Source organism: Rhinolophus sinicus, linkage group LG02 (genome assembly GCF_036562045.2).
Source record: "Rhinolophus sinicus isolate RSC01 linkage group LG02, ASM3656204v1, whole genome shotgun sequence".
Lineage (NCBI taxonomy): Eukaryota > Metazoa > Chordata > Mammalia > Chiroptera > Rhinolophidae > Rhinolophus > Rhinolophus sinicus.
Window position 1 is genome coordinate 53,707,565 of NC_133752.1, and position 27,506 is coordinate 53,735,070.

A 27,506-nucleotide genomic window follows, 5' to 3' on the forward strand; every position below is an offset into this window, starting at 1 on the left:
GTTCTGATCTTTATTATTGTCTTCCTTTTACTTACTTTGGGTTCGATTTGCTTTCTTTTTTTTCCTAGGTGCTTAAGGTAAAAGCCTAAAACAATGAATATAAACCTTTCTTTTGTCATTTAGCCTTTAAAATTCCTTCTGCAGATAATGTGCACATTATTGCTTCAGCTTTATCGTACAAGTTTTGACATGTTGTGTTTTCACTGTCATTCAGTTCAAGACATTTTCTAATTTCTCTGGTGATTTCTTCTTTGATCTATCAGTTACCTAAAAATGGGTTCTTTAATTTTAATGTATTTGGAGATTACTCGTATTTCTTGCAGCTACTGATTTCTGATTTAACTGTTGTAATTAGAAAACATACTCTATATGATTTCAATCCTTTTAAGTTTATTAAGACTTGCCTTATAACTAAGCAAATGATCTAACCTGGTGAATGTTCCATGTACAACTTGAAAAGCGTGTATCAAATGACACTTCTTATTGTTTGATGAAGTGTTGTATAGATGTCAATTGGGTCGAGTTGGTTAATAGTACTGTCCGAGTCTTTTATATCTTTATTGATTTTCTATTTATAAGTTCTATCAATTACTGACAGAAGAATATTAAAATATCTAACTGTACTTGATGATTAGTCTATTTCTCCTTTCAGTTCTGCCAGTTTTGCTTCATGTGTTTTGTGGCTCTGTTTTTAAACAAGCATGTCCTTTTACTATTATAGGATATCCATCTTTTTTCTTAGTAAATTATTTGTCTTGAAAGTCTATTTTGTCTGGTATTAAGATAGCCAACCCAACTCTCTAATGCTTACTATTTTCATGGTGTATCTTTACTCTCCATTTTACTTTCAGCCTATTTGTGGTTGAATATAAAGTGTGTCGCCTATAGACAGCATATAACTGGATTGCTTTTTCATCATCTTATAACCTCTGCCTTTTGGTTGAAGTGTTTATTCCATTTCCAATTTTCCTAACTATCGATACAGCTGGATTTTGGTCTTTAATACGTGTTTTCTATTTGTCTCATTTCATGTGTTTCTGTTCTTCCTTTACTGCCTTCTTCTGTTTTAAACAAAAAGCTTTAGTATATCATTTTTACTCCTCTGTTTAGTTTGTGTATGGTCTTTTACTTGCCCTACAGATTATAATGTGCACATTTATTTATTTATCACAGCCTACTTCATCATAATACTGACTTACTTCTAAGAAAATAAGTTTGTGCCAACCTATATCCATCTCCCCTACCTTACCTTGTGAAATTATTATCATGCCCCAACCTACCTTATTTCCTGTAAATCTATGTATAAAATAGTATTCACTGGGCTACATAAGACAGAAATTAGGGAATCATTCTAGATTCCACTCTTTCCCTTACCCCAATATCTAATCATTAGCTCCTGTTAATTCTCCCTCCTGCATATCACACAACAGCCTTCCTCTTCTCTGTCATCACTGCCACTGCTCAGATTCTGTCCTTAGACACCTTTTACCTGGCCAACTGCATTAGTTTCCTCACTGGTCTCTGTTCTGAACATTTCACCATCCTCAAATCACCCCTCTATCACTTTCACAGCTCACTCATATAGTCATTCTAATAAGCAAATCTTCTACCAATCTTCTGAGCAACAATTTTCAATGGCTTCCATCTGCATAGAGGATAAAATCTAATCTCCATGGCATGGCACACAAAGCCTTCTGTGGTCTGGCCCACTGCCTACCACTGTCTAACCCCACTGCCTACCACTATCTGATAACACTTTATGTACCCAACGATAGAAAGCTACTTATAATTTCCTGAACATGACTGGCTCTCTCATACTTTTGTGCATTAATACAGGCCATTTCCTCTACCTGGAATGTTCTCCCCATGCAGTCAGGAAAGAAAACGTCTATTCATGCTTAAGTGCTCAACTTAACTGCTACCTTCTTTCTATATCTGATTCTACAAAGTCGTCCCTCATTCCTCTAAGCACTTTGTACCTTTTCTACTGGTACTCGCTGCATTTTAGTGCAACTGTTTGTTCTCATTTCTCTCACTTCTCAATTTTTATCTCCTTAAAGATGGGAACTCTCTTTTCATCTTTCAATTCTCATTCAGTACTAAATGTACTGCCTGGCACACAACAGGCACTCAATAATTATCTGCTTATTCAATAAATGAGTTATGAAGGTAAAAAGGATAATATGAAGATATGAAAAAGAACTGAGTTCTCCAAAATAACTATGGAACATGAATAGCTACTTTAAGAATTATAGGGTGTTAATAATAATAGAGGCTCATATAGATTATAAACTTGTTATGTAACCAGCCTATTCTAAGCTCTTGCATACATTACAAAAACATTACCAGAGCATGAAACCCATTTTGTAGATGAATAAACAGAGGCACAAAAATGTTCCATTATTTGTTCAAGGTCACAGTAAGTGACAAAACCAAGACTGAGAGAGGTCTATGTTAACCACTATACTATTCTGATTTTCAGTATAACCCAATGTTAATCTTCACTGCTCTTTCTAGGGCTTTGCTCTCCGTTGTTGCTGTGCAATTGCTCTCCTCTTTTCTCCTTTTTCTTACTTCTTTCCCTTTCTCTTCCTCTAATTCCCTCTGTTCAATTTCCATAATGAACGTAACCTATACTAAGCTATGCTGTCAGGTATTTCACCCTGATGTACTTTCTCTTTTTTTCTTTTACCAGGGAATATTACAGGGAAGAAGCAAGTAGAATAACAGAAGCCAGGGAAGACAAAGAAGGAATAGTTAGTGAGAAAAGAGGTAAGTTAAGATTATACAGTATAAAAAAGTTTTAAGAAACAGAGAAAACTAAGAACAGATCTTTAAATGTGGAAAAAAAAAATACAGTGATTATTAGTGAGACCAACATTTTAGCTGAATATGAGAAAGAAGGATGTAAGGAAGAATAATAACACTTGGTAAGGAAACGGAGCCAGCCAACCACTAAACACTACTTGTTTGAAAAACTTGGTATGAAACAACAGAAAGGACTACTTATGTATTATAGCTAGGAAGGATGGCTGAATCAAATGAAAGTTTGAGACTATGTGTTTTATTTGCAGTTTATTTAAGTAGAGAAATCTAAGCATCATTAAATGCTCAGTTAAACCAGTGTGTCTACTGCAGAAAATGAAACTGTCAGTTCCAAGACAGCAAGGACCTGGCTTGTCTTTTCATGGCCATCACACAGAGCACACAGTAGATACTCAATAACTAAAAAACAATTATTCTAATACCAAAAAAAAAATCTATACATTATAATCTGACATTTAGTTGCAGTATTTAACCTATATCTTCTACCAAATGAATGCCACACTAAATGTGCATTTACTGTATACGTACAAATATTTGTTGAGCACCTATATCTGGGGTACTAGTCTAGGCCCATGGGAATAGAGTGGTGAACAAAACCAAAAAATGCCCCTATTCTTAATGGAAAAAATCAAACACACACCCACAAATAAAAAATTTAAGATGCCAAAAATGGTAAGTCCTAAAAAGAATATAAAAACACGCTAATGAGAAACCCAGTGATGATGGGAAGTGGTGGGTAATATTTTATGTAGGATGGTCATGGAAGTCCTTTCTGTTTAGGTGATATTTGCATGAGAAAGTGAGTCAGGAACATCAACAAAGAGTACTACATACAGATGGGACAGTAAGTCCAAAGACCTGCGAAGGGAACAGCTAAGTGTGTATGAGGAAGGGCAAGGAGGCCACTATGGCTGGAGTAAAGGAAATAAAGGAACCAGCTGCACGATATCAGCAATTCACCTTTAATAATTATAACCATACCTAATCATCATTGGAATCTTTCAAACATAAATAGCTTTTAAACTAATACGCAAGGGAAGAAAATTTTTTAAAATTTCAAATTGATTACCCTGCAAAAATTCCGTTTCAGCCTTTTTCTTTATATAAACAGAGTTCTAACTGTTTCGATAATGCACATAATACCCTGAAGTACATACAGCACGTCAGTCTATGAGTTTAAAATATTTCACATTAGATTTCAATAATGTTATAGCCATTACTCTCAAATACAATACCACACCAACTTCCTTACAAAAGGCAGCTGTGCATGCTCAGCAGATGTCAACCAGTGCTCTCCGGACAGTGTCGGAACATCCTTTTCACAAGACTCTAGAGCACTGACATTCAATTCTAAGAGATGCATATTAAGAGAAATACACATTACTGTGCCCAATTTTCTAATCATGTCCCTTTCCCACCTATCTGCCAATAACTTACTATGGTTTAAAAGAATTCAACCATTTCCATATATAGTATAGTACCTACCATGGCTAATATGCATAATAGACAACTAATTCCATTAAGTCAAGATATTTTTCATACTAATTTTTGTTTAAGTAAATGCCAAATAATACATAAGATAAGGAATAAAAAATATCAACAAAACATATCTATGTTAGATATGAAAGAATTTCAGAGGACATTTGTATTGTGGGGGGAAAAGCTAGTTTATAAGCCCAAAATGAAGCCCAATTTTTCCAAGAATTTTAAAAACAAGTTTTAAATATCTTTTTTCTGAAATAAAAAAGATAAGAAAACAAGCCAAATGTGCATTTGAAAAAGAGAACTTGCCTACAGTTACATGAGCAATTAAAATAAATATAAAATAAATAAAGCTGCAGCATTAAACATGCTGCAAAATGTGAACACTCACTCCAGCCAAGACCGTTACACCCACTCCCATTAGTAAAACAAAATGTTAAGACAAAATGGGAAACTAATGAGCTCAGCTGCAGGGGCTTGCTGGTTTGTTTTTTAATTTCATCCATTTGCTCAAAATATAATTTCTATTTTACCCTAAAGTCTTTTGTTGGATATAAGGGGAATCAAATGTTCCTAAACAAGAACCTGAATGAATAAGCCCTGAAAATGCGTAACACGAGCTTCATTTGTTTTAATGCACATCTGATGTATTCTGTTTTAACATTTTTGACAGGTTAATCATTTGTTTTCACGTGTAAAGAATACAAATGTTTTGCCAGTGCTGGTAAACAGATCACGTGGAGGTGAAAAGAAAAAGTTAGAGAAGGAAAAAGGTCTGTCTGTTTTTTCAAAATGCTTTGTTAGGTAAATGAGGAGGAACATACCTAGGCAACTTGAGCCCGGTGTACAGGAAGCTATGATTCATTAAGAAAGTAGAAATAACGTAAAGCCTACTAATAAAAATAAACATTTTAAAGAGAAACATTTCTTAGTTGAAATAAAGAAGTTATTTAAAAACCTTTCAGACTAAAAACAACAGTGCTAAGTTTTGTGGTGAAAATGGTAATAAAAATAAAAACCTTAAGGCTAAGAAAATTTAGAGGCCAAAGGGTTATTCAGAGAACAGATAAAGTAGCAAAGATAACAAAATTAACTTCTGTGAAAAACCAGTTCAGGATGCAAAGCAAGGAGCTAGCTAAATACAGATATATTCAGTACTCAGTTTCAATTTTAATTGATTATATTTAGTATTGTCTGGTTTTGTTGAGCTCAAATTTAATTAGAAAAGAAATTATGAGAAATATTTTTATCATATTGAACTGTAATTTGTGTTTCTTTTAAAAGCAAAGAAAAAGTCTTTATTCTTTGTTATATAAAACCAAGAAAACTTTACCATGTAATACAATATTGCTTGTTTCTTTGTTTTAAGAAGAAAATGGCAGAAGGGAAGACCATGGTAGAAAAATACACTCAAGCTGGTGTTCCAAATAGCTCATGATCCTAAAATTATGAATAGCACACAAATCTGAGTAAGCCTTTCTTTTTTAAAGGAAATTACTCACATTTGCTTGACAACTTAAAACATAAGAAATATAATTTTCCTTCTTGATAACAGCCCCAATTATTCAACAAGACACTCATTAACCAGCAACAACTTAGTAAACGAACCTTTCCTCTGTGATAGTAAGTTAGCATTAGAATGCTGCTTCTGTAATACTAGTAGTAGTAAAGAAAATTTCCAACTGCTGGGGCACCAAACAAGATGCTGGTACACTTCCTGGAACTCACAAATTTGGAAGTGTGAGAATTCTCACTTGGACCTCAAAGAGGGAGTGTCTTTGGTTTTCCCTGTGCTTAGGAACAAAAGGGACAGAGAGCCTGGCATTCAAATAACAAAATAAACAGAGGCACAGGAAACCACAACTAACCTGTTTTCCCAAAAATAAGATCTAGCCGGGCAATCAGCTCTAATGCATCTTTTGGAGCAAAAATTAATGTAAGACCAGGTATTATATATTATATTATGCCGAGTATTATATTATATAAGACCCGTTATGTTATGTGTTATGTTATGTTATGTTATGTTATACCCAGTCTTATAGTAAAATAAGACCAGTCCTTATATTAATTTTTGCTCCAAAAGACGCATTAGAGCTGATTGTCCGGCTAGATCTTATTTTCGGGGAAACACGGTACTCAATAAAAGCTATTTCTGAACAATAAATAGTTTCTGCACAGAAGTAAAACAATTTGCTTTTCACTTAATGAATTCAGCAAACATCGAAGGGCAGTTTCCCATCTGGTGTGCGCCTGATACACGTTTAATTTTTAAAATAATGTTCAGTTTCAGGTCTTACTTGAATATTAAATCAGATTCGCTGACAACAAACACTACTATAATGGAAATCCCTAAAAAAAGTGCCAAATCTCAGTCCAGTATCTAATAAGGGTGTGTTATTCAATGCAGGGTATCAAAAATAAACAAATAAAACTACTAGAACGAAAGAATTGTAGAGTACACATGAAATTGCTTAAAGTATAGAACATGATCTATAATTCACGTAAGTGTTAGAGGCTACCATGCATGAAGAATTTTAGCAGGATTTTTCAGCTCAACTAGAGTTGAAATGTGAAGCCCAATCTCTACTGAAACAATTTAAAAATCCTTGTTCTGTTTTCACCATAAAATTTTATTTGAAATAACACCTATGAACAGCAGATATCCAGTACCACCTAAAAGAATCTATGTCTGCAAACAATCTTATTTTTCACCCCAAATCTACTCCGTTTCCATTAATGATATCAGCTATTAGGAGAGATCCCTAGGCTTGAAAAATCTCAGAGTCATTTGACTCCTCTTTCTCTCAATCCGTCCATTCCTAGCTACTTAGTGCAATGTCCTAATATCTTTGACATCTGTCCTCTTCATTCCTGTCTCATTCTGAAGATGTTATCTTAAACAGTACCTTTATTATTCTTTGGCAATTGCACCTGAACTGGTCTTCCTGCCTCTAGTTTTGATTTATGCCAATACATCTTGCAAACTCTTGCTAGATTAAAACTCTAAAGAACCCTCATCTTAAAAAGTTCTAGGAGATTCCTGCTAAATACAGAAAAAGAAGTCCACGCTAACTAAGACCTTATTTCAGATCCTTTTCAATATGACATCAACCTACCTTTCCAACATAATTTCCCATTATTCTTTTTCATATCTATGTAAGGGGTTCCATTCAATACAGCCAAAAAGAACTAATTGATATTTCCTGTACATGGCCTATAATTTCCGACTTACTTCAGTGTCTATGATTAATAGGTTCTTTCTACCTAAAATAATATTCACCTTTCTACTTATCCAATTATTCAAGGTCATTTTAAATGTCACCCCCTTAAGGATGCCTCCTCTGATGTCCCCACCTATGTGTCAATTTCTCCTCTACGGAACACCTACCTATAGCACTTTGCAAATTTATCATGTAATACTTCATACTTTTTATAACATGGCTATTTATGTAGCAACCTTACCTCTCTTACTAGATTTTTTAAGGGAGAAATATCCGTAAAGGGAAAGTTCCTTAAGGGAAACATCTGCAGAGCCATGCATACAGTAAGCATTTCATATATATGTTGAAGATTGACATTAATGAGCATAAATGATATTGAAAAAGAGGTATAAAATAGTATGATGATAACATACATAGTAATATATTCCATTAATTTCAAGATAGAATATAGCCTAAATTTAAAGTATTATACAGTAACTAGGTTTTTAAATTATATTAGATTATCAATATCAATTTCAAAGGAAAAAAGTCAAATCTACATAGTCTTATATAACAAAAAATTCAAATACCAGGACATAATTATTTATTCTACATATATATTAGCAATTTTTTTTCTAACTAAACATATATATTAGATAGCTTTGATAGCATATTGAAATAATGAAAAGAACTCTCCCCTTTAAGAAGTACAAATTGGCAGTTACAAAATAGTCACAGGTATGTAAAGTGCAGCACAGGGAATATAGTCAATAATATGGTAATAACTGTGTACGGTGCCAGGTGTGTACTAGACTAGTCAGAGGGATCACTTCTTAAGTTATATAAATGTCTACCCATTGCTGTACACCTGAAACTAATATAATATTGAATGTCAACTGTAATATAAAAATCTAAAAAATTAAATAAAAAAAAAAAGAATTCTCCCTTACTTCGAGTAAGCTTTGGAAATCTTTTTTTCAGTTTCTTCTTTAATGGATTAAGCTCGGGCATTATTTCTGGAACAGCTATGTAAAAGTCTGACTGAATTTCATCATCCAAAATCTGAAAATCAGGAAAAAAGATAACTTTAGATGATACAAAAAACTTTATCCTTTTGAAAATAAAGTATAACGTAATAATTTCCCTTATAATTTAGAAAACAGACATTAATCATATTTTTTTCTTCAAACACAAGGGTCATATGAACACATTTACCAATTATGAAAACCATTAGAAGCAAAACATTTTCTGATCTTTTCTTTTAAAGACAGCCATATCCATTAAAAAAATATATTTAATGGGTTTAATTTTTCCATGGGGTTATGTTAGGCAAAAGTATTATAAGCTAGAAAATAGCACTGATGTGTCTGTGGCTCAGAAAATCCCACAAAACTGAATTTATATGTCCACTAAGATTGAAGAAACATACTGAAATTTTTGCAATAGATTACATGTAAAATTAATAACCACTAGCTGCCAAATCACTAGCAACGACAATGTCTTTCCAAATTTAGAACATCAAGAGAACTGACTCTAATTATTTTCACAAAGAACTAAAACTAAAATTCTCTTTGCCTCCAATAACTAAAAATAAAAGAGGAATGGGACTGCCAAAGACAAGTTCATTTACAGTTTATTTTACACACTCTAATTCCAGTCTAAGAGCAAAAAGAATAATATCTATTTTTAAAGACATTTTAAACGAATTCCAGCTGGCACCCAAAAATATTTATACTACTACAATATACTCCATTTAAAAATTTAGTTGATTAGAAAATGAAGCAACTTTTTAAAACAATACTTCCTGGGCAACAAATATTTTACCAATAATTATTTTTGCTTGAAAGCTTATGTTATTCGAAGTCTTGATTTGGGGTTACAGTGAACCTGAAAACTTGAACTCTGGCAAAATTAGGCTGTGATTCTGGAATTTTACCTTCCTGTTAACTATTCTTTCTTTTTACAAGTTCTTTACTCCCTAAATAACAAAGTGTTTCCCTTAACAATAATAATTTGCATTAAATGAGCACATATCGTTTGCCAACCATATGGCTAATTACAGGGTTTAAGGTTCATCCAGTATTTACAATAACCTTATGAGGCAAATACTAATACTGACCACAAATTCCAGATAAGGAAATTGAGAACTTATGGGGAAGGAGCTAGTCTGTGTACTTATAAAGGGCAGACCCAGAATTTAAAAACAGACAGTGTGGTTTCAGAACTAGGGCTCTCATCGCTAGAAATAAGAAAGTAGAGGCAATTATGAAAGGTCAAAGAACTGTATGTGAAATTTCTCCTCCAAGACCTTCAAATACTAACCCTAAAACATGTTCCTTTGAACTAAATTAAAAATTATGTTTGAAAGTTATGCTGTAACCTTAAGATCACATCATGGAGTAATAATACAAGACTATATAGAAGAAAATCATGTTTTATAGATTAAAAACCATTTATCAAAAGATATGGGCATAGTGGTTATATTCCATATGTAACAAATCAATGGATGGCAGATAACAGAACAATTTTTTAAAACTAATGAACATGATAACAACATTGTACCTTCTGAATCAGATTAGTTCCTCCTGCAAATGCAGCTCCATTTTCTTCTGCTATTTTAATCTCTGATGCATTCTACCAAAATACAATAGTTTGAATATCAATCTTTAAACAAATTCAGTCTGTTTTCAAGTATTTTGTCAGAAATAATATTACAGTTCAAAACAAAACTCGTGCTTTTTACTTTTAATGGAAAACGCATCAATTTTCAATTAGATGCATCAGAAATATTACCTCCAGAACAAGTTTAGTTTGTAGGTGATTGAAGTGTTTCTTGTAACATGAGGAAATACATCAAAATGGCATTAGGAACTTACCAAGTGGTGCAACCTAAGTCTCCAAAGCCATTAATACGTCATCTTCCAAAACTAAAAGCTTAAGATACATTTATTTTGCTAATTTAAATGGAGACATTTTATCATACCAATATGAAAGAGGAAAAATTTTTTAAGAAACAACAGAAGCAAAATTTAGCCTGTTGTCTGAAAATTCAAAAGAAAAACATTCAGTATTACTGTATTTTGCAGTGTATAACAAATGTGCTCCCGTGTATAATGCATACCAACGGTTTTGGCCCAAACGTTCAAGGAAAAAACATCTTCAATTTTAATTTTTTTTTATTTTTTATTGGGGAAGTGGAACAGGGCTTTTATTGGGGAACAGTGTACTTCCAGGACTTTTGTCCAACTCAAGTTGTTGTCCTTTCAGTCTTAGTTGTGGAGGGCGCAGCTCAGCGCAGGTCCAGTTGCCATTACTAGTTGCTAGTTGCGGGAGTTGAACCAGCAACCTTGTGATTGAGAGGACGCACTCCAACCAACTGAGCCATCTGGGAGCGCAGCGGCAGCTCAGCTCAAGGTGCCCTGTTCAATCTTAGTTGCAGGGGGTGGAGCCCACCATCCCTTGCGGGACTAGAGGAGTTGAACTGGCAACCTTGTGGTTGAGAGCCCACTGGCCCATGTGGGAATCGAACCGGCACAGCCTTCGGAGTTAGGAGCATGGAGCTCCAACCACCTGAGCCACCGGGCCGGCCCCTCATTTTAATTTTTTAATTCAAATTTTTATGCTTACATTTAGGTGCTCGTTTTTTGTATTATAAAGGAATTTTAGCATTTACTTTTCAACATATTAACAAGAAATTTTATGTAACATAATTACAAAACACAAGAACAGATACAAGGTATGAGAAATTTTATGTACCAGTAACAAATTTACAATATTTATGCCTCATAGAAAACTAAGAACTCTTCATCGCTGCAAGTTCATCCTAAATTCAATAAAACCAATTATCGTATTCCAGGATACTGTTTTGCATACAGACATCATTGTTGATTTTTAGAGTTACACTTTTAACTCATAAGCATAAATAAAAGAATTAAAAACATTTATATACATATGGAATTAGTAATATCCATGTATAAAGCACATCGTCTTTATTTTTTCCCTCACAAATTTGAGCAAGAAAGTGCACATTATACACAGCAAAACATGGTAGTTATTTTCTCTCTATGTTCCGTTTATACCATTTGGTTTTACTGTGAAAATGTATCAGTCTCTTAGTTACTCAAGTTTTGTGGAATTCCAACAGCTATATTCTTGACTTTCTGGGAAAAAAGTAAAGAATTTTTTCCTTGAAAGTGAGGCAGATGGAAAAGAATCAAAATACCTTCCAAAACAAATTCATAAACACATTATAAACAAATGCTATTATTACTATATTTGTTATAGCCTTGACTTTCCAGACTAAATATTTTTAAAAGTGTGTTTTTTTTATCTTCACAGTACTAAGTGGGCACATTACTTTAAAATAATTTTATTATTGTTGCTTGAGGAGTTTGAGTAGGAAGCAGAAGCTAACAGGATAAATTCTACTCTTCTCTTCAGTTTCTTGTGAGAAATGTAACGTGGTAGATTAATAATGATGCAGTTAATGTTCTAATTTAGCTCTCTCTCAACAAGAGTCATCTTAATATGAGCTACAAATGGGGAAAATAAAACTAGGTGAATGCTAGAATTTTCTCTACTCATTCAGTTACTCTAGTCAGTGATTCATATGATATGTAAAAAAAATTAAACGATGTAAAAAGTTGATAAAGATTACTCACCCCTGTAAATACAGCAACTTTATTGATTTCTGAAGCAAATGGGTATGGAAAACTAAGGACACTGGCAAATGGCTCCACTTTTTTCTAAATACATAACAATAGAAAAATGATGAAACGTTCATTCTTCTTTTCTGTATCACTCACATCTATAAAAAACAGAACTGACATGGTTTTCTTCAATGTTTTAATTCTACTACATGTCCTCTCATTAATCCAGAATTATTCACTGATTACAATTTAAAGCATAAGAGATTATACTTCTTTTGTAAGAAACCATAATGAAAATCTAAACCTTTCTTCCCAGCTTCATACTCCCACAGCACTTGGCTTCTTCTCTACATCTTTCATCACAGTCCTCGCATATTAAGAGACGTGCTTGCATATCTGTATCTTCCCCAGCACCTAGTACAATGTTTTCCACATGATGGATGACAATAAATGTTTGCCACCTTGAATTAAATTCAAAAGAACATGTAATTTTTTGACATCAAGAAAGACATGAATGCAACTGTGCATACCGAACAGTAGACAATATCCAGCTAATGTGCTCAGTAGGTCACCCCTAATCTCCATCCTTGCCTCTAAATAATCAGGTGACTAACCCTAATGCCAAGACAGACAGAATGCCAAGCCTGAAAGGCTCTTCTGAGTGGGTCTGTTTTGAAACAACCTATACCACATTTGGATATATTTGGGAAGTCAATTGGAAAATCCAAAATAAAGAGTGGCTGGGCATGCATTTGAGGCACCCTGATCCAGAAGGAGATTCTATAGGGCCTCAGAGCTAATTTGTTCAGTCATTTGGTCAAGGACCTGTCTAGGCCAGCAGCTCAGATCTCTTAAGGTGATTTCACATGGAAACAAGTTCTATGCCATAGTTTTGGTACAGTCTTAAGGTCTGGAACAAAGAGAAAAGGGGTTGTTCCCTAACTAAAACTGACTGAAAGATTTTATTTTTAGAAAAACTTTATTTTGAGTAGAGATAAACCCCCTGAGGATTTCTTTCCAGACAAGATGACACAAACTCTTAAGTCCACTTTAAATCAGACACGGAACTCAGTTTCATGTACTGGCATTCCTTTGACATTAACATGTTGCAACTGGTTTCAGTAAATTTTTCAATGGCAGGCAATCATAATAATAGCATCCCCTGGGGGAATACTGGCTTGTTGTATAAGCAGTCTATCAAGAACAAAAAATGTCTTAGGAAGACAGCAGTAGCCTTTCAATGATATTAGTTTACAAGTGGCATCCGTTTATGAAATAAAGTCTGTGGTCCCACAAGACTTCTTTATGAACTACATTAATGGCTGACTGATAAAGTGATCATCTTAGACACCACAACATTTTAAAAATAAACTAACAGTAACACTGATATAAAATAAAATTACAACATGGCTAGTACAAACTGTTTCTAATAAGTAAAAAATAACAAATGAGATAGACCTTGATTCAAATTCTAACTCTGCTGCCTACTCTGACCTTGAGCAAGTTACTTCACTTTTTGTGTCTCAGTTTCTTCTTCTGATAATATTATAAGGGTAAATAAGAAAATGCATGCAAAGCATTTAGCATTGTAGCTGGTACATAAAAAATTTCCAGTAAATATTCACTGTTGTTATTAAACACCTACCAAGTCCACTACATGAATTATCTTATTTAATCTTTGCTATAACCCTATGAACTAAATATTTTCTTTCCCTCTATAAAGCGATGAAAAACGTGAGATTTGAAGAGGCTAAACAGAAGCCCGAGGTCAAACAGCAAATAAGAGGTGACACCAGGATTTTGGCCTGTACTGTAATCTGACTCTACAGACCACGCCCTGAAGCACTACTGTACCACGTCCTCCTACAAGCTCAATTATTCCTGTTATTGTTGAGGCTGTTCAATTGTATTAAAAAACTTACACCTTCTAGTTTGACCAAAAAAGACATCCTCAGAATAAAAATTAAAACCTTTCCAGGAAAATTAAATTTCTTAAGTGAGAAGCTTACAAAATTTAGACCTCAATCATAATCTAGTGTTTTTCCCACCTCTAGAGCTTTATAAAAAAAGTCTTCCATGGAACTGCAATATATAAACAGATAAAGCAGAGGTTCTGGTTGAAGCAAAAGACGGGTTTGGCATCTGCACCATGCTAACTTAGTCTCCACCCAGGCCTCTAAGGAAACATCTGAAGGCCACTAAGCTAATTGAAAGCCCTCATTTACAGAGAAGGAACATAACACCCAGGCAACTTAAGAAATTTTCAAAGTTACAGTAATGCCTCAATTTTAACACTACTTTTGTTGAAATTTATACCAGTGATTTTCTGGTGAAAAGGAGATACATGTTCATGAACTATACAGAGTATGCTTGACATTGTATTTCATATATGGAAAATTAAAAAAAAACAACATACTTTTCACGTTAAACTATAGAAAGAGCATAAGATTTTCTAAAAATTACTATAGGAGACAAGAATTTTATAAAAATAAGAAATGACAATTCATACAGCCACTGTTCACAAATAAATTTATTTTAATTGAGTCTACATACCTTCTTCCCCAGTGCCATATCCAGTGTCAAATCAAGATAAACACCTTGCTTTGGATTTGTAAAGTCCAGAATTTGAAATTTCTTAAGTAAGTGAACAGCTTTCTCCACCTCATGTATCTGCCTTGGATATAAGCGTTTTAAGTAGACATCATCCTCAGGTTCACCTTCCATAAAGGGGTATGACTTTATTTTTTCTATCTCGTCTTTTTTTTCATCTGATACTTTTTCTTTGGCATCTTTTTTTGTTTTCTTTGCAGGCCTTGAGAAAAGATAAATTTGAGATCAGTTATCTCAATACATATTCCAAGGGACTTTAAAAAAACACACACCGATGTACATAAGACAGAAAAAATAATAAAAAATAAAGTTTATCTTAATTCTAAAGCATAGACTGCTTTACAGTTTTTCTAGTTCAACAAATATTAAGTGAACTTTTTTACTATTTGTAGTTGATGCCAAGTCAAATAAGGAATACAGGAATAGACACGCAAACAGATGATTTCAATATAATGCATCAAGTACCATTAGAATGCTTTCGGACGTGTAGAGAATGAACATTTAACCCAGCCTAGGAGACTAAGGGTTCTGGAAGAGATGACCTCAAAGTCAATTCTTAAAGAATAAAGAAGAATTAGCCCTGGTATGTACCCAAGAGAAATGAAAACACATGACCACACAAAAACTTGTACACAAATATTCACAACAGCATTACTCATTACAGTCAAAAAGTAAAAACAACCCAGATGTTGATCAACTGATGAATGGATACATAAAATGTGGTATATCCATATTATGGAATATTAATCAGCGATGAAAAGGAATGAAGTACTGATACCTGCTACAATATGTACAAACCTTAAAAGCATGCTAAGTAAAAGAACGCAGTCACAAAACACCACATATGGTATAATTCCATTTATATGAAATGTCCAGAGCGGGCAAATCTATAAAGATGAAAGTAGACTTAGTGGTTGGCTAGGGCTGGGGAGAGGGGATTAGGGAAAGGAGGAGTGACTGCTAATGGGAAAGGGGTTTTTCAGGACGATAACAGAACTGTTCTAAAACTGACTGTGGTGACAGTTGCACAACTCTGTGAATATACTAAAAACCACTGAACAATATACGTCAAATGGGTGAATTGTGTGATATGTAAATTATATCTCAATAAAGCTATTATACGAAAAAATAGCCAGGCGAAGAAACAACATAATAAAAGTACTGAGACATGAAACAGAATGGTACACAAAGGCAGCTACTTTAAGTTCTAACTGACTAGAGTAGGGGTTCGCAAACTTTTTCTGTAAAGGGACATTTAGCAAATATTTTATGGTCTCTTGTCTCAGTGACTCAACTCTGCCACTGTAATGTGAAAGCAGCCATAGACAATACAAAAATGAATGAGTGTAGTTATGTTCCAATAAAACTTTATTTATGAACACTGGTCTAAATTTCATAATTTTCATGAACACTGGTCTAAAAGAACAATAAAACACTGTTCTTTTTAATTTTTTTTCCAATCATTTAAAAATGTAAGAACCAGTCTTAGCTCATGAACCACACAAAAATAGATTGTAGACCAGATTGTTCAGCCCACTGGCCATATTTTGCTGACTCTTGAACTAAAGAGTAAAGCAGAAGGCAGGAAACAGAAGAAGATGCCGCTGGTGAATCTAGATCACAAAGAGCAACCTCTAAAGGCAATGAGAAGCCAATAACAGGAGGGACATGTATATTTCAAGTAAAGTATTCTAGCTGCAATATAAGGGATGGACTTGAAGGAAGCTCGATTGGAGACAATTAAGAGACTATTCCTTCCCTTTCTTCTCAAGGAGATAGGAAAGCTTGAACCAGAACAGTGAGGGTAATACACTAAGACAAGAGATCACAATGATATTTACAAGGTAAATACTGAATGTAGGGAAAAGGAAAGAGAAGACTCTAGAATACTTCTAGAATAGGTTTCTGGCTTGGGTGCTTAGGCATAGAGTGCTATGATTAACTAAGACCAGAAATAAATAAACAAAACAGGGATGTAATCAGAGGTGAGTTCAGTTTAGAGCAATAGAATATGAGTGTGGGGTTAGTTGCATCATTGGCCCCAATTCTTTACTCCCGTTAACCTACAAATAAAAGGCCAAAGTAAGAGCCAACAAGCACCTATCTGAGATCCGAACAAATAGCTATTCTGGAAACACTGACCCATGAAGAAAACCAAACAGTGTCCCGATTTGGGGGTGAAGGCAAGGGGTATTTATGAGAAAGGGAAGGGGAACTATCACATCAATTGCATCATCAAATACATCAATAGAAGAAAGGCATTTCTATACGTGCAAGTAAGCTAATATAGTGATGCTAATTCTAAAGAATGTTTTTAATTTTCAGTCACAGTCATATCCGTGTTCTTGTTAACTTTGCAAACAGTTGTTTGGGATATAAGGTTGCTTTAGGCCCAGTCCAAAGGCAATTTTGCCAAGTTTTAACATTCCAAAGGTTTGAGGAGTAAAACCTACTAGGCAGCTCCTCTGGGATGACACCTCAACTCCATTGTAAAGTAGCTCCATTTACATTATTTCTTACACCCCCCTCTCCATTCATCTCCTTTTACTAAGTGACTGCACTTCCTCCCATTCAAAGAAGTGAACTGTGTTTCCCAGCCCCTTGATTTTGTGACTAGTTTGGCTAAAAGAATAAAGCGAAAGTGACTGTTTCTCTGCTCTAAGCTTAGGCCATAAGAGGCTTCAAGTGTTTCCACTTGTATGTTTGTATTTATGCCATTTTCATAAGAACATGCCTGGGCTAGCCCAAAAGTGGGAGAATGAGAAACATGAAACAGAGCTACCCCCACAGAGCCCCAGGCTAGATTAGACAATTCTCACCTGACCTGCCTACTCACAGATCCACAGCAAGCCCAGCCAAAGTCATCAGAAACATCCATCCAAACCTATCTTGGATCACCTGACCCACAGATGTGTGGGCAATGATAAATAATTGTGGGGCGGTTTGTTATATAGCAAAAGCTAACAAGGTGTTTACAAAATATCTAAGAAAAGATGTTCAACAGCTAATTCTAGTTAAGAGTTTGAAGCCAAGAAGTGATATATTTTCTTAGCATTAATTCAAATCACACCTATAATCTTTTAACGATAAAAGTTTCAAATTAGTGAAATAATATTTTATAAAGATGCTTGGGTTCTGTGGCAGGAAGAATAATGGCTTCCCAAAGATGTCCTACTGTACATGGCAAAAGACTTTGCAGATTAAAGACCTTAAAATGGGGAGAGTAGCCTGAATTGTCCAGGTGGGCCTAATCACACCAGTCCTTGAAAGCAAAGAAACTTTCCCTTCCCCCGCCTACATCTGACAGAGATGGAAAAGAGGCAAAAGAAATCCAGTCATGAAAGGAACTCAACTTGCTGTTCCTGGTTTTGAAGATAGGGCAGAGGGGACCAGGAGCCAAGGAATGTAGGTGGCCTCTGGAAGCTAGCAGGCAAGGAAACAACAGAGTCTCCCCTGGAGCCTCTAGAATAAAATGAAGCCCTGCTGATACCTTAATTTTACCCAGTGAAACCCGTGTCAGACTTCTGACCTACAAAACTGCAAGATAATTTGTGTTTTTTTAAACCATGAAGTCTGTGGTAATTTTTTATGGCACAATAGAAAATATGGGGTCCTATAAAATTTATGTGAAAGAAATAGATGACAATAAAATAATTTTTTTTTAAAAGGACATCAAAACCAATCCAAAGTATAATTCCATTCTCATTTTTAGCACTCAATGAATCCTCATTACCACAACTCATAATAGTATCCTCCCAGCTAGTGAGCAATTCAACAGAATAGCCGATAATGCCAATGCTCGCTTATTTATATATAGAAGGTGCCAAAAAATGTATACACATTTTAAGAAAGGAAAAAACTGTTAAAATTGTAATATATACCAATAACAAAAGATGAATACAGTCACATTTTTGACTTCTGCAATTACAAAGTGGCTATCAGCGTAATTTTAATACATTTTCCTTTCTTAAAATGTGTATGTTTTCTCTCTCTCTCTCTCTCTCTCTCTCTCTCTATATATATATATATATATATATATATGTATACATATACATATGTGTATGTATTTATACCGTGTTTACCCGAAAATAAGACCTAGCCAGACCATCAGCTCTAATGTGTCTTTTGGAGCAACAATTAATATAAGACCCAGTCTTATTTCACTATAATATAAGACTGGGTCTTATCTAACATAAGACTGGGTATAACATAATATAATACCAGGTCTTATATTAATTTTTGCTCCAAAAGATGCATTAGAGCTGATTTTCTGGCTAGGTCTTATTTTTGGGGAAACACAATATATATATATGTGTGTATATATATATATGTCTGTGTATATACATATATATATATTAGTTTCAGGTATAGAAAACATGATTAGACATTTAAACCCCTCACAAAGTGATAACCTCCCCGCCAAGTCTACTACCCCTCTGACATCGTACTCAGCTATTACAACACCATTGACTATATTCCCTACGCTGTACTTTACATCCATGACTGTGTGTGTGTGTGTGTGTGTACATATATATGTAAATTACAGTGGACATTCAATTTTATTTTAGTTTCATGTGTACAGTGCAGTGGTTAGGCATTTATATAATCTATGAAGTGATCCCCCCAATAAGTCCAGTACCAATATGACACCCTACATGTCTTCACAAAATTATTAATTATATTCCCCATACTGTATTTCACATCCTCGTGACTATTCTGTGGCTACAAATTTGTACTTCCTAATCCCTTCACCTTTTTCACCCCCCGTCCCCCTCCCATCTATCAACCATCAGATTGTTCTCTGTATCTATGAGTCTATTTCTGTTTTGTTTGCTCATCTATGCTCATTTAAATTCCACATGTAAGATCATATGGTATTTGTCTTTCGCAGTCTCTTATTTCACTTGGCCTAACATCCCCTAGGTCCATCCATGTTGTTGCAAATGGTAAGTTTTCATTCTTTTTTATGGCAGAGTAATACTCCATCATATAAATGTACAATTTCTTTATCCAATAGTCTATTGATGGGCATTTCAGTTGTTTCCATATCTTGGCTATTGTGAATAGTACTACAGTAAACACAGCGGTCCATCCATATATTTTTTCGAATTAGTGTTTTGGGTTTATTCAGATAAACACCCAGGAGTGGAATTGCTGGGTCATAAGATAGTTCTATTTTTAATTTTTTGAGGAAACTCCATACTGTTTTCCATAGTGGTTGCACCAATTTGCAATCCCACCAACACTGCACGAGGTTTCTCCTTTCTCCACATCCTTACCAGCCTTGTTGTTTGATTTATTGATGATGGTCATTCTGACAGAGTGAGGTGGTATCTCATTGTTGTTTTTATTTGCATTTCTCTGATGATTAGTGATGTTGAGCAATTTTTTTTATGTCTATTGACCATCTGCATTTCCTCTTTGGAGAAATGTCTATTCAGGTCCTCTGCCCATTTGTTAATTGAATTGTCTGTTTTGTTGGTGTTGAGTTGTATAACTTCTTTATAAATTTTGGATATTAACCCCTTATTAGATGTATCACTGGCAAATATCTTCTCCCATTCACCAGGATGTCTTTTCGTTTTGTTGATGGTTTCCTTTGCTGTGAAAAAAACTTTTTAGTTTGAGGTAGTTCCATTTGTTTATGTCTTCTTTTGTTTTCCTTGCCCAAGGAGATATATCAGTAAAAATATTACTAAGGGTAATGTCTGCAAGTTTCCTTAGTGTATTTTCTTCTAGGAGTTTTATGGCTTCGGGTCTTAACATTTAAGTCCCAATGCTCATTTTTAATGGTACACAGGTGTCCTTTTAGACTAATGACAACAAATCTAAGCAGGTGCCCAAATTGATGGATGCAACAGGCCTCAATAGCTACCTGGGAAGTTTACTTCACAAAATCCTGAAATCTTCCAAACTTCCACATTTACTTTATATTTAGTAAAAGAGCAGTGAGGCCAATAGAAGATGGAACTTAGACAGCCTGTTTTACTAATAAACTCTCTAACTAAAATAAGCAAAATAAATGTACCATAGCTGTAACCTACAGATTTCCTTTACATAAATGCTGACTTCACCATTAATTTTTAATCATGGCTGAACCTGTCCATTTAATTTGCAATTAATATGAAATTCCCAGGGGCTGATATATGACTTTGAATTAATAAATATTCACAAAACCCAATAAAAGTCTAACACATAAAGAGACTGGGTTGGGTATACAATAATTTATTTATTATACTTTGGACCTTGTTTCACAAAATGTTTGAGGTGATTCAGTGAAAACATTTTTTAAGTTACAAATGGAACACTGCTTTAGTATAAAAAAAAGTATAACATCATTATATTAGGTCGGTGTAAAAGCAATTGCAGTTTAAAAGGTTAAAAATGCAAAAACTTCAATTACTTTTGCACCAACCTAATAACATAGATCAAATAGGACTCTAAGGAAAGCACTTTCTTCAAAAAAAGAAAAAAGAAAAGAAACTGCTATTGAACAAAATCGGTCAATAATTAATTTCATAGACCCACTGCCTCTTTTCCATAACCCTACAAAAAAATGTCTATCTTTATTCATAAGAATCACGTCCAGAAGACCTTTGCTATTCATGCAATTATGTAAGGCCCTATCAGGAGAACTTAAATACTGATTCTCAGAGCTTAAAATAAATCATTATAGAAAGGTTTTTCGGAACATGACGGAGAAACCCCTGGCAGTCTGAATCAAAAGGCAGAATTTAGCTGCAGTTACCTGGGTAACTAAACCACATAGATTAAATTAGTAATAAGAGACTGTACTCAGGTAATAACTTTCTGCCTACCTCATCTGTCCCCTAACTCCAAAAGCAGGAAAAGGAAAATAATTCCACGCTCATTCTCAAAAAAAATAGAAGAAAAAAATACGTTCTATAATAAAGCTCACTTCAAGACCCTTTGAAGATCTGTGACCCCACAGACTCAAGTCCTTTAAAGGCTGAAGAATCTTTTACATTGAAGAATTATAGGTAGGGGAGGCAAACAACCTCTGTCAAACTAAACTGAATTAAACAGAACTAAAAAGCCTAGGGCATATAACTATTAATCGCATGCAAATGTCTGGAATTCTTATTTCTCAGTGAAAATCACATAAATAAATCCACTAACATTTCTAATGTTGGTTTATACATTAAACTAAATGCAAAAGTTCTGCTTCCACTTACAATATAAAAGCTGACAGAATAAAACCCAGTCAGTAACAATATAAATAAGTGAAAATGAAAAAACAAAAGCTGGAAAGAGCTTCAATAAAGAGAAAGGGTCAGACAAAAATCACAATTTTTCTTGAAGCCGTCACGGAGTTAAGATAGCAGGGCAACCAAGTAATGAGAAATCCAAGAAGAGTCAGGCCAGGGAGTCAGTCTCCACCCCACGTGCATACCACCAGGATGGTCTCACCTGTAGCGGAGCATGAGAGGAGGGCAAGCAGGTGAGGAAAAAGAAAGAAAATGTCAGCTAAAATTTTAGGGCTAGTGTGACAGTATAAACCCCCTGGGAGATGCAGACACTAGAGGAGTTCACACTCAATTCCTAGGCCCTTTCCACAGACCTCCACCAGATACTCCTGGGAAAGACTGGAGCAGGCCAAGAGACTAGAAAGCCTCCCTCGAGGGTACAGGCGTGGAGGAGATAAGCCACTGCTGCCAGAAAGGCGTGTAACCCTGAAACCCTCTAGGGCACAGGTAAACACACCCATTGTACACAAGGGAAAGATGAAGAAAAAAAATACTAAAACTTCTACCATTGGGGGTAGGGCAGGAAACAGTCCCGCGTGCAGTATCTTCCACCAATAAAGTTGGGGAAGGGCCTAGACGTTCTCAAACAAGACCTGCAATAGATATATACCACAGGGAAAAGAGGCAGAAATATTGAGAAAATCCCACCCCAAGGTCCAGCCACACCGGGCCTACTTAAGAGGCAGGCTGGATGTGGAAAATAGAGAATTCCTCTCGCACCTAGTATCAGTCACTGAGTAATAATGAACAACATTCTACTACTAGGGGAGGGACAAAAATATGGAGAGAGAGACAGCCCCCCGCCCCCAACTCTGAGGTGCAGCTGCACAGGCCAGGCAGAAAGCTGACCATGGACCAGGAACACTGAGAAAAACCTTCCAGCTGCCCAGCCCCAACCCTAAGTACTAGGTGACAGTACAGAAATTTGAAGCTGATGGTAACCACAACAACAACAAAACCAAAACCTAGTCAAACAGACTGGATTGACCCAAGGTGTAACAGACAGGCATGACATGCGCATTTTCAGGCATAAAAACTAGTTCAGTTTCCACTGTTCTACATAAAATGTCTGGCAGTCAACAACAACACAAAATGAGATAGTTGAAGAAGAACCTATTGTCAAGAGAGAAACAGACCAGAGTCAGATATGACACAGTAGCTTTCTTTTTTTATCAGGATCTGCCACTGGCAAACCACAGGTATATACGTACAAATATATGGAGGAGTGGGGAGATTCAGAATGACAAGAGAGAAGAGAGAAAAGCAAGCCCCTCTAACCTGTCTCAAATCCTGATTTAAAAAAAAAAAAAAATAGCAGTGAAAAAGCTGTATTTTAGTGTATTATAAAGTCAGTAGATTAAAAAATTAAAACCACAACTGAATTATGAATACTATGATTCTTGTCAAGCTACTGAATAATTCTCATTGTCAGACATAAAACAATTGCTAATAATTTTTCATAGTTTTAAGTATGCATATTTCTTATGCTACGCTTTTTAGGTGAATGAAATTGTTTTAAAAGTTGTACTAAAATAGAATATGAAAAAGATACAAAATTCAAAAATTTCTATAGGATAAAAGAAAACATTTAAAGATAAAAATATTTTCAAAATAATTAATTTCTTTAATAAACAAATACTTTAACAAAGCAGAAAGAAACAAAACCAAACAACCCAATAGAAAAATGGGCAAAAGACATAAATTAGAAATACACTGAAGAAACAAAGAATGATGACATCCAGGTTGTTAGGACTGTGTTAAAATGGGCACTCTTGCCACTGAGTGGGCATGTAAATTGTTACAACCAGTATTTCTCCAACTTCTCAACAACAACAAAAATCCAGGTACTATTCACAATCAAAGGAAGCCTCCTTTCTAGTTACATTTCCACCACATGCCTCTTTATCTTATATTCAAGTCATATCAGACTGTAGTAAATCGATATTTACTTCCATGCCTCCACAACACTGAACATCTTTCTCCCAATTCCCCTGCAAAATTCTATCTTTCAAGACCCAGCTCAAATATTTCTTGCCCTACTCTTGTCCAGGTAGAATTAATTGACCTTTCATCTGTGATTCCATAGCACTTGGTCCATTCCTCTACTATAACTGTTAAGACATATTAAAGTCACAGCACAAAAATGTGCTAATTCATAATATATAAAGAGCTCCTACTAAGCAACAGACAAAAAAAAAATGGTAGTAAGACATGAGCAGAAAATTCACATTAAAGAAAATATAAATGGCTCGTAAACATAGTGAAAATAGGTATTCTAATAATACTTTCTGGTAAGGACACAAATTGGCAAGATCCCTATGAAGGCAAATTGGTATTACCTATCAAAATTATAAATGCACACATCTCTTGACTCAATTCTATTTCTCAGAATTTATATTACAAATATATTCATAATATTTGACAAGATCTATGCACATGATTATTTACTGCAGGATCATTTGTAATAGCAAAAGACTGAAAAGATAAATGTGTATCAACAGAATAGTTAAATTATGGTAAATTCACACATGAAATATTATACCTATGTTCAAAAGTTGATTCATTAGTAAGAAGCTGCTGCTATCACCCATGAAATTACAAGAGTTTCAGGAGCTCTATATCAGGAACTGGATCAAAGACCAAATATTAGAACAAAAGATGCTCCTAGCATCCCTGTCACTCAGGAGATTTACAAGGCTTTTAGGAGCTGCGTCAGGAACTGGGCAGAAACCAATATAAACATTTCTCATTGTCACAAAATCCTAGCTGCAATAGTTACTAGCTCTGTGACCTTGGTTGGGCAAGTTACATAATCTACCCATGCCTTGCTTTTTGTCTCTAAAAGAAAGCATAGTAACAATATTTTCCACATAAGGTTGCTGGAGGGATTAAATTCATTATTGAATGTTTGTGTTCAATAAATGCTAAGTATTATTATAATAAGTCATATCTTTTCTCAGGACTGTAAAGTCAAAGAAGCATAGATGAACTTGTACAACTGTATGTCCCTGTACCTCTTTATGGAACCAAGCACAATATTTTTTTAATCAAAATTTTAAATGATAGCAAATGAATTAACTAAAAAATAATAATAATAACTTACTTAGTAGCAGCAGCAAAATATCTGCTGGGCACCTGAACACATACAGAGCAAGGATAGAGAGGTGTCTGATTAGTCATCTTGGAAAGACTATGTCTTTGATGCTGTATCACAACTTGAAAGAAAGAAACATGTAAAATATTAATATTAAATAATCATTACCTTCACAATTTTTACATTCTTAATCGTGTTTTCCAAAACAAAAACATTCAATATTTTGTGATTCATAATCATTATTTAAAATGTGTAATACTGTAAACACCACTTCTTGAAACTGTATTTGGGTAAACACATCTAATTGAACCATTTTGTCTTATTTTTAACTTAATCTAGTTCAGGCTCAGAATATGTTAACTCTATTATTAAGTAATTTAAAATGCATTCATTTTTTTAAATAGATAATACATTCAGAGTTGCCCAAGGTACTTCTGAAGCATAAAAACCAAGTGGAGGGAATTGCCTTACCAGAGATCAAGACTTACAAAGCTATGGCAATTAAGACAATTTGGTACTGGCACAAGTATAGAAAGATAGGATAATAAAACAATCAACAGCCCAGTAACAGATTCGTACACATATGGATATACAAAATATGTAAAATGGAGGTGATGCTGCATGCTGCCTCCATGTAAAGATCTACCTTAGTTAAATAACAATACATATCACTGTGCTTCAAAAACACAAAACAAAAATTAAAAGAAACGTTATACCAAAAAAGGGCTGTCATCCTAGCCCTTAACTGGACCTTATTAAATGCTGAAGAGTTGCTACCAAGAAGTACGACAGAAATTAGCCGCCAAATGACAAATGTCGATCCAAATTAGACAAGCTCTTTGGAAATCTAAGAATTGGAATCGTCTGCAACTGTGTTGTACTCTGAAAGCACCAACAAGCATTATGTAAACGTTCAAATTTACAGCTGCCACACAAATATAGCACCTGTTTCTTATCAGAACCCACTTCACGTATCAAACTTCCCTCCATTCCCCGCGGCCCATATCCCCAGTATCGGAACCCTATCCTTGCCTCTGTCCCTACCGGTGGCTGGAGAGGTGTCAAGGTACATCCCCCCTCCCCGCTCACTCGTAGGGTGGACGGCTCCAGAGAGGAATGAAACTGTTCATAAAGTCGCTTTGCAACAGTAATGACCCTCTGGAGAACCTAGAGCCCAGAAAGAGCCGGAGGTCCCAGTGCAGACCCGTGCCTAGGAGATTCCGGCGGCAGCAAGAGACTCCGCGCCAGACATCTTTTCCCCGCAAGCCCCGACAATCCATTGCTTTACCTCTACCGAGGCATCTTACGGCCGCCGCCATGTTGACCACTCCGGATGGTGTCGACGAAATTGCTCCCACGCTTCAATTTGAAAGCGGAACTGGCAGAGGGGAAAAGGATTAGAAGCAGCAAGAGGAAAGGGGCGGGAACCAAAATAGGCTTTCTCGCCGACCGGGGAGGGAGCCGGACGCCTGCGCCCGGTGGCGGTGTTACGGTCCGTCCTCCGTGCCGCCCAGGACCGTGTGTTTCGTGGTTCCGGTACGACCGCTTGAACATCTTCGGGAAATCTGCCCTTCCTGGAAAAGACGGTCCTGTTGGCGATGCCCCAACTTTCTTTTTTTTTTTTTTTAATTCTGCAAGTGTACTCAAAACAATCATCTTAATAGACAGTGAGAGTACACAAGAAGAACAGAAAATCTGAAGAATCTCACCAGCTTCCACCGCCACATTTCCAGCCTTGTAAACACGTAAAAATTCGCCAGGCTTTCCACTACCACCCATTGTGGGGGTCCCAATCACTAACAAACTTTCTTTTAACTCAGCGCAAGCAGCGGAGCTTTAAATTAATCTTAATCTTAATGAGGTTTACATTTTGCCCCTGCTGGCAAATTGCCATTAGAATCAATTGAATAATTATACTTGACAAATGTGTATAACACTTCTAGTTTTTAAATGGCAGGTTGAAACCTACTCACAGTTTATCCTGACTGAGAGAAATAAATGAGGAAAAAAAAGCAGTATCCTTTCCATTACATCACAGCTGTGGTTTATGCACAAATGTGGTCACAGATTATACCCATTCCCAGTTTAAATGAAACCCTCCAGTGACTACCTGGGAAGCTGCTTCTGGCCTCTGCCTGCCTCCCCAGCCTCATTCCCTCTGTCAGCATCTCACCCACCCCCAACCCCAACACACACACAGTTTTCTCATCCCGGAGATACTGGTCACTCTGTCCCCTATGTTTAGAATATCTTGTAGCACATCACCTAGGTGGCTTTTTTAAGATTTCACCTCAGACTTCACTCATTTATGAAGCCTCTCCCACCTTCCTTCCCAGGCTGAGTTATGGCCATCGCTTTGTGATTTTGTGCACTACCC

The 27,506-nt window shown here is 35.4% G+C and overlaps 1 protein-coding gene across 1 annotated transcript in view; it reads right to left on the reverse strand.

The window, feature by feature from the left end:
- The window catches only part of MRPL1 (mitochondrial ribosomal protein L1), a 51,494-nt gene extending 24,861 nt beyond the window's left edge, over nucleotides 1-26,633 (reverse strand). The window contains exons 1-6 of the mRNA XM_019720227.2: nucleotides 26,418-26,633; nucleotides 25,139-25,250; nucleotides 14,711-14,969; nucleotides 12,170-12,253; nucleotides 10,071-10,142; nucleotides 8,459-8,570 (exon numbers count right to left, since the gene is read on the reverse strand). Coding sequence (XP_019575786.2) covers nucleotides 8,459-8,570; nucleotides 10,071-10,142; nucleotides 12,170-12,253; nucleotides 14,711-14,969; nucleotides 25,139-25,250; nucleotides 26,418-26,448 — 670 coding nt within the window. The 5' untranslated portion in view covers nucleotides 26,449-26,633. The remainder of the gene's footprint in view (nucleotides 1-8,458; nucleotides 8,571-10,070; nucleotides 10,143-12,169; nucleotides 12,254-14,710; nucleotides 14,970-25,138; nucleotides 25,251-26,417) is intronic.
- Between the last annotated feature and the right edge of the window lie 873 nt (nucleotides 26,634-27,506).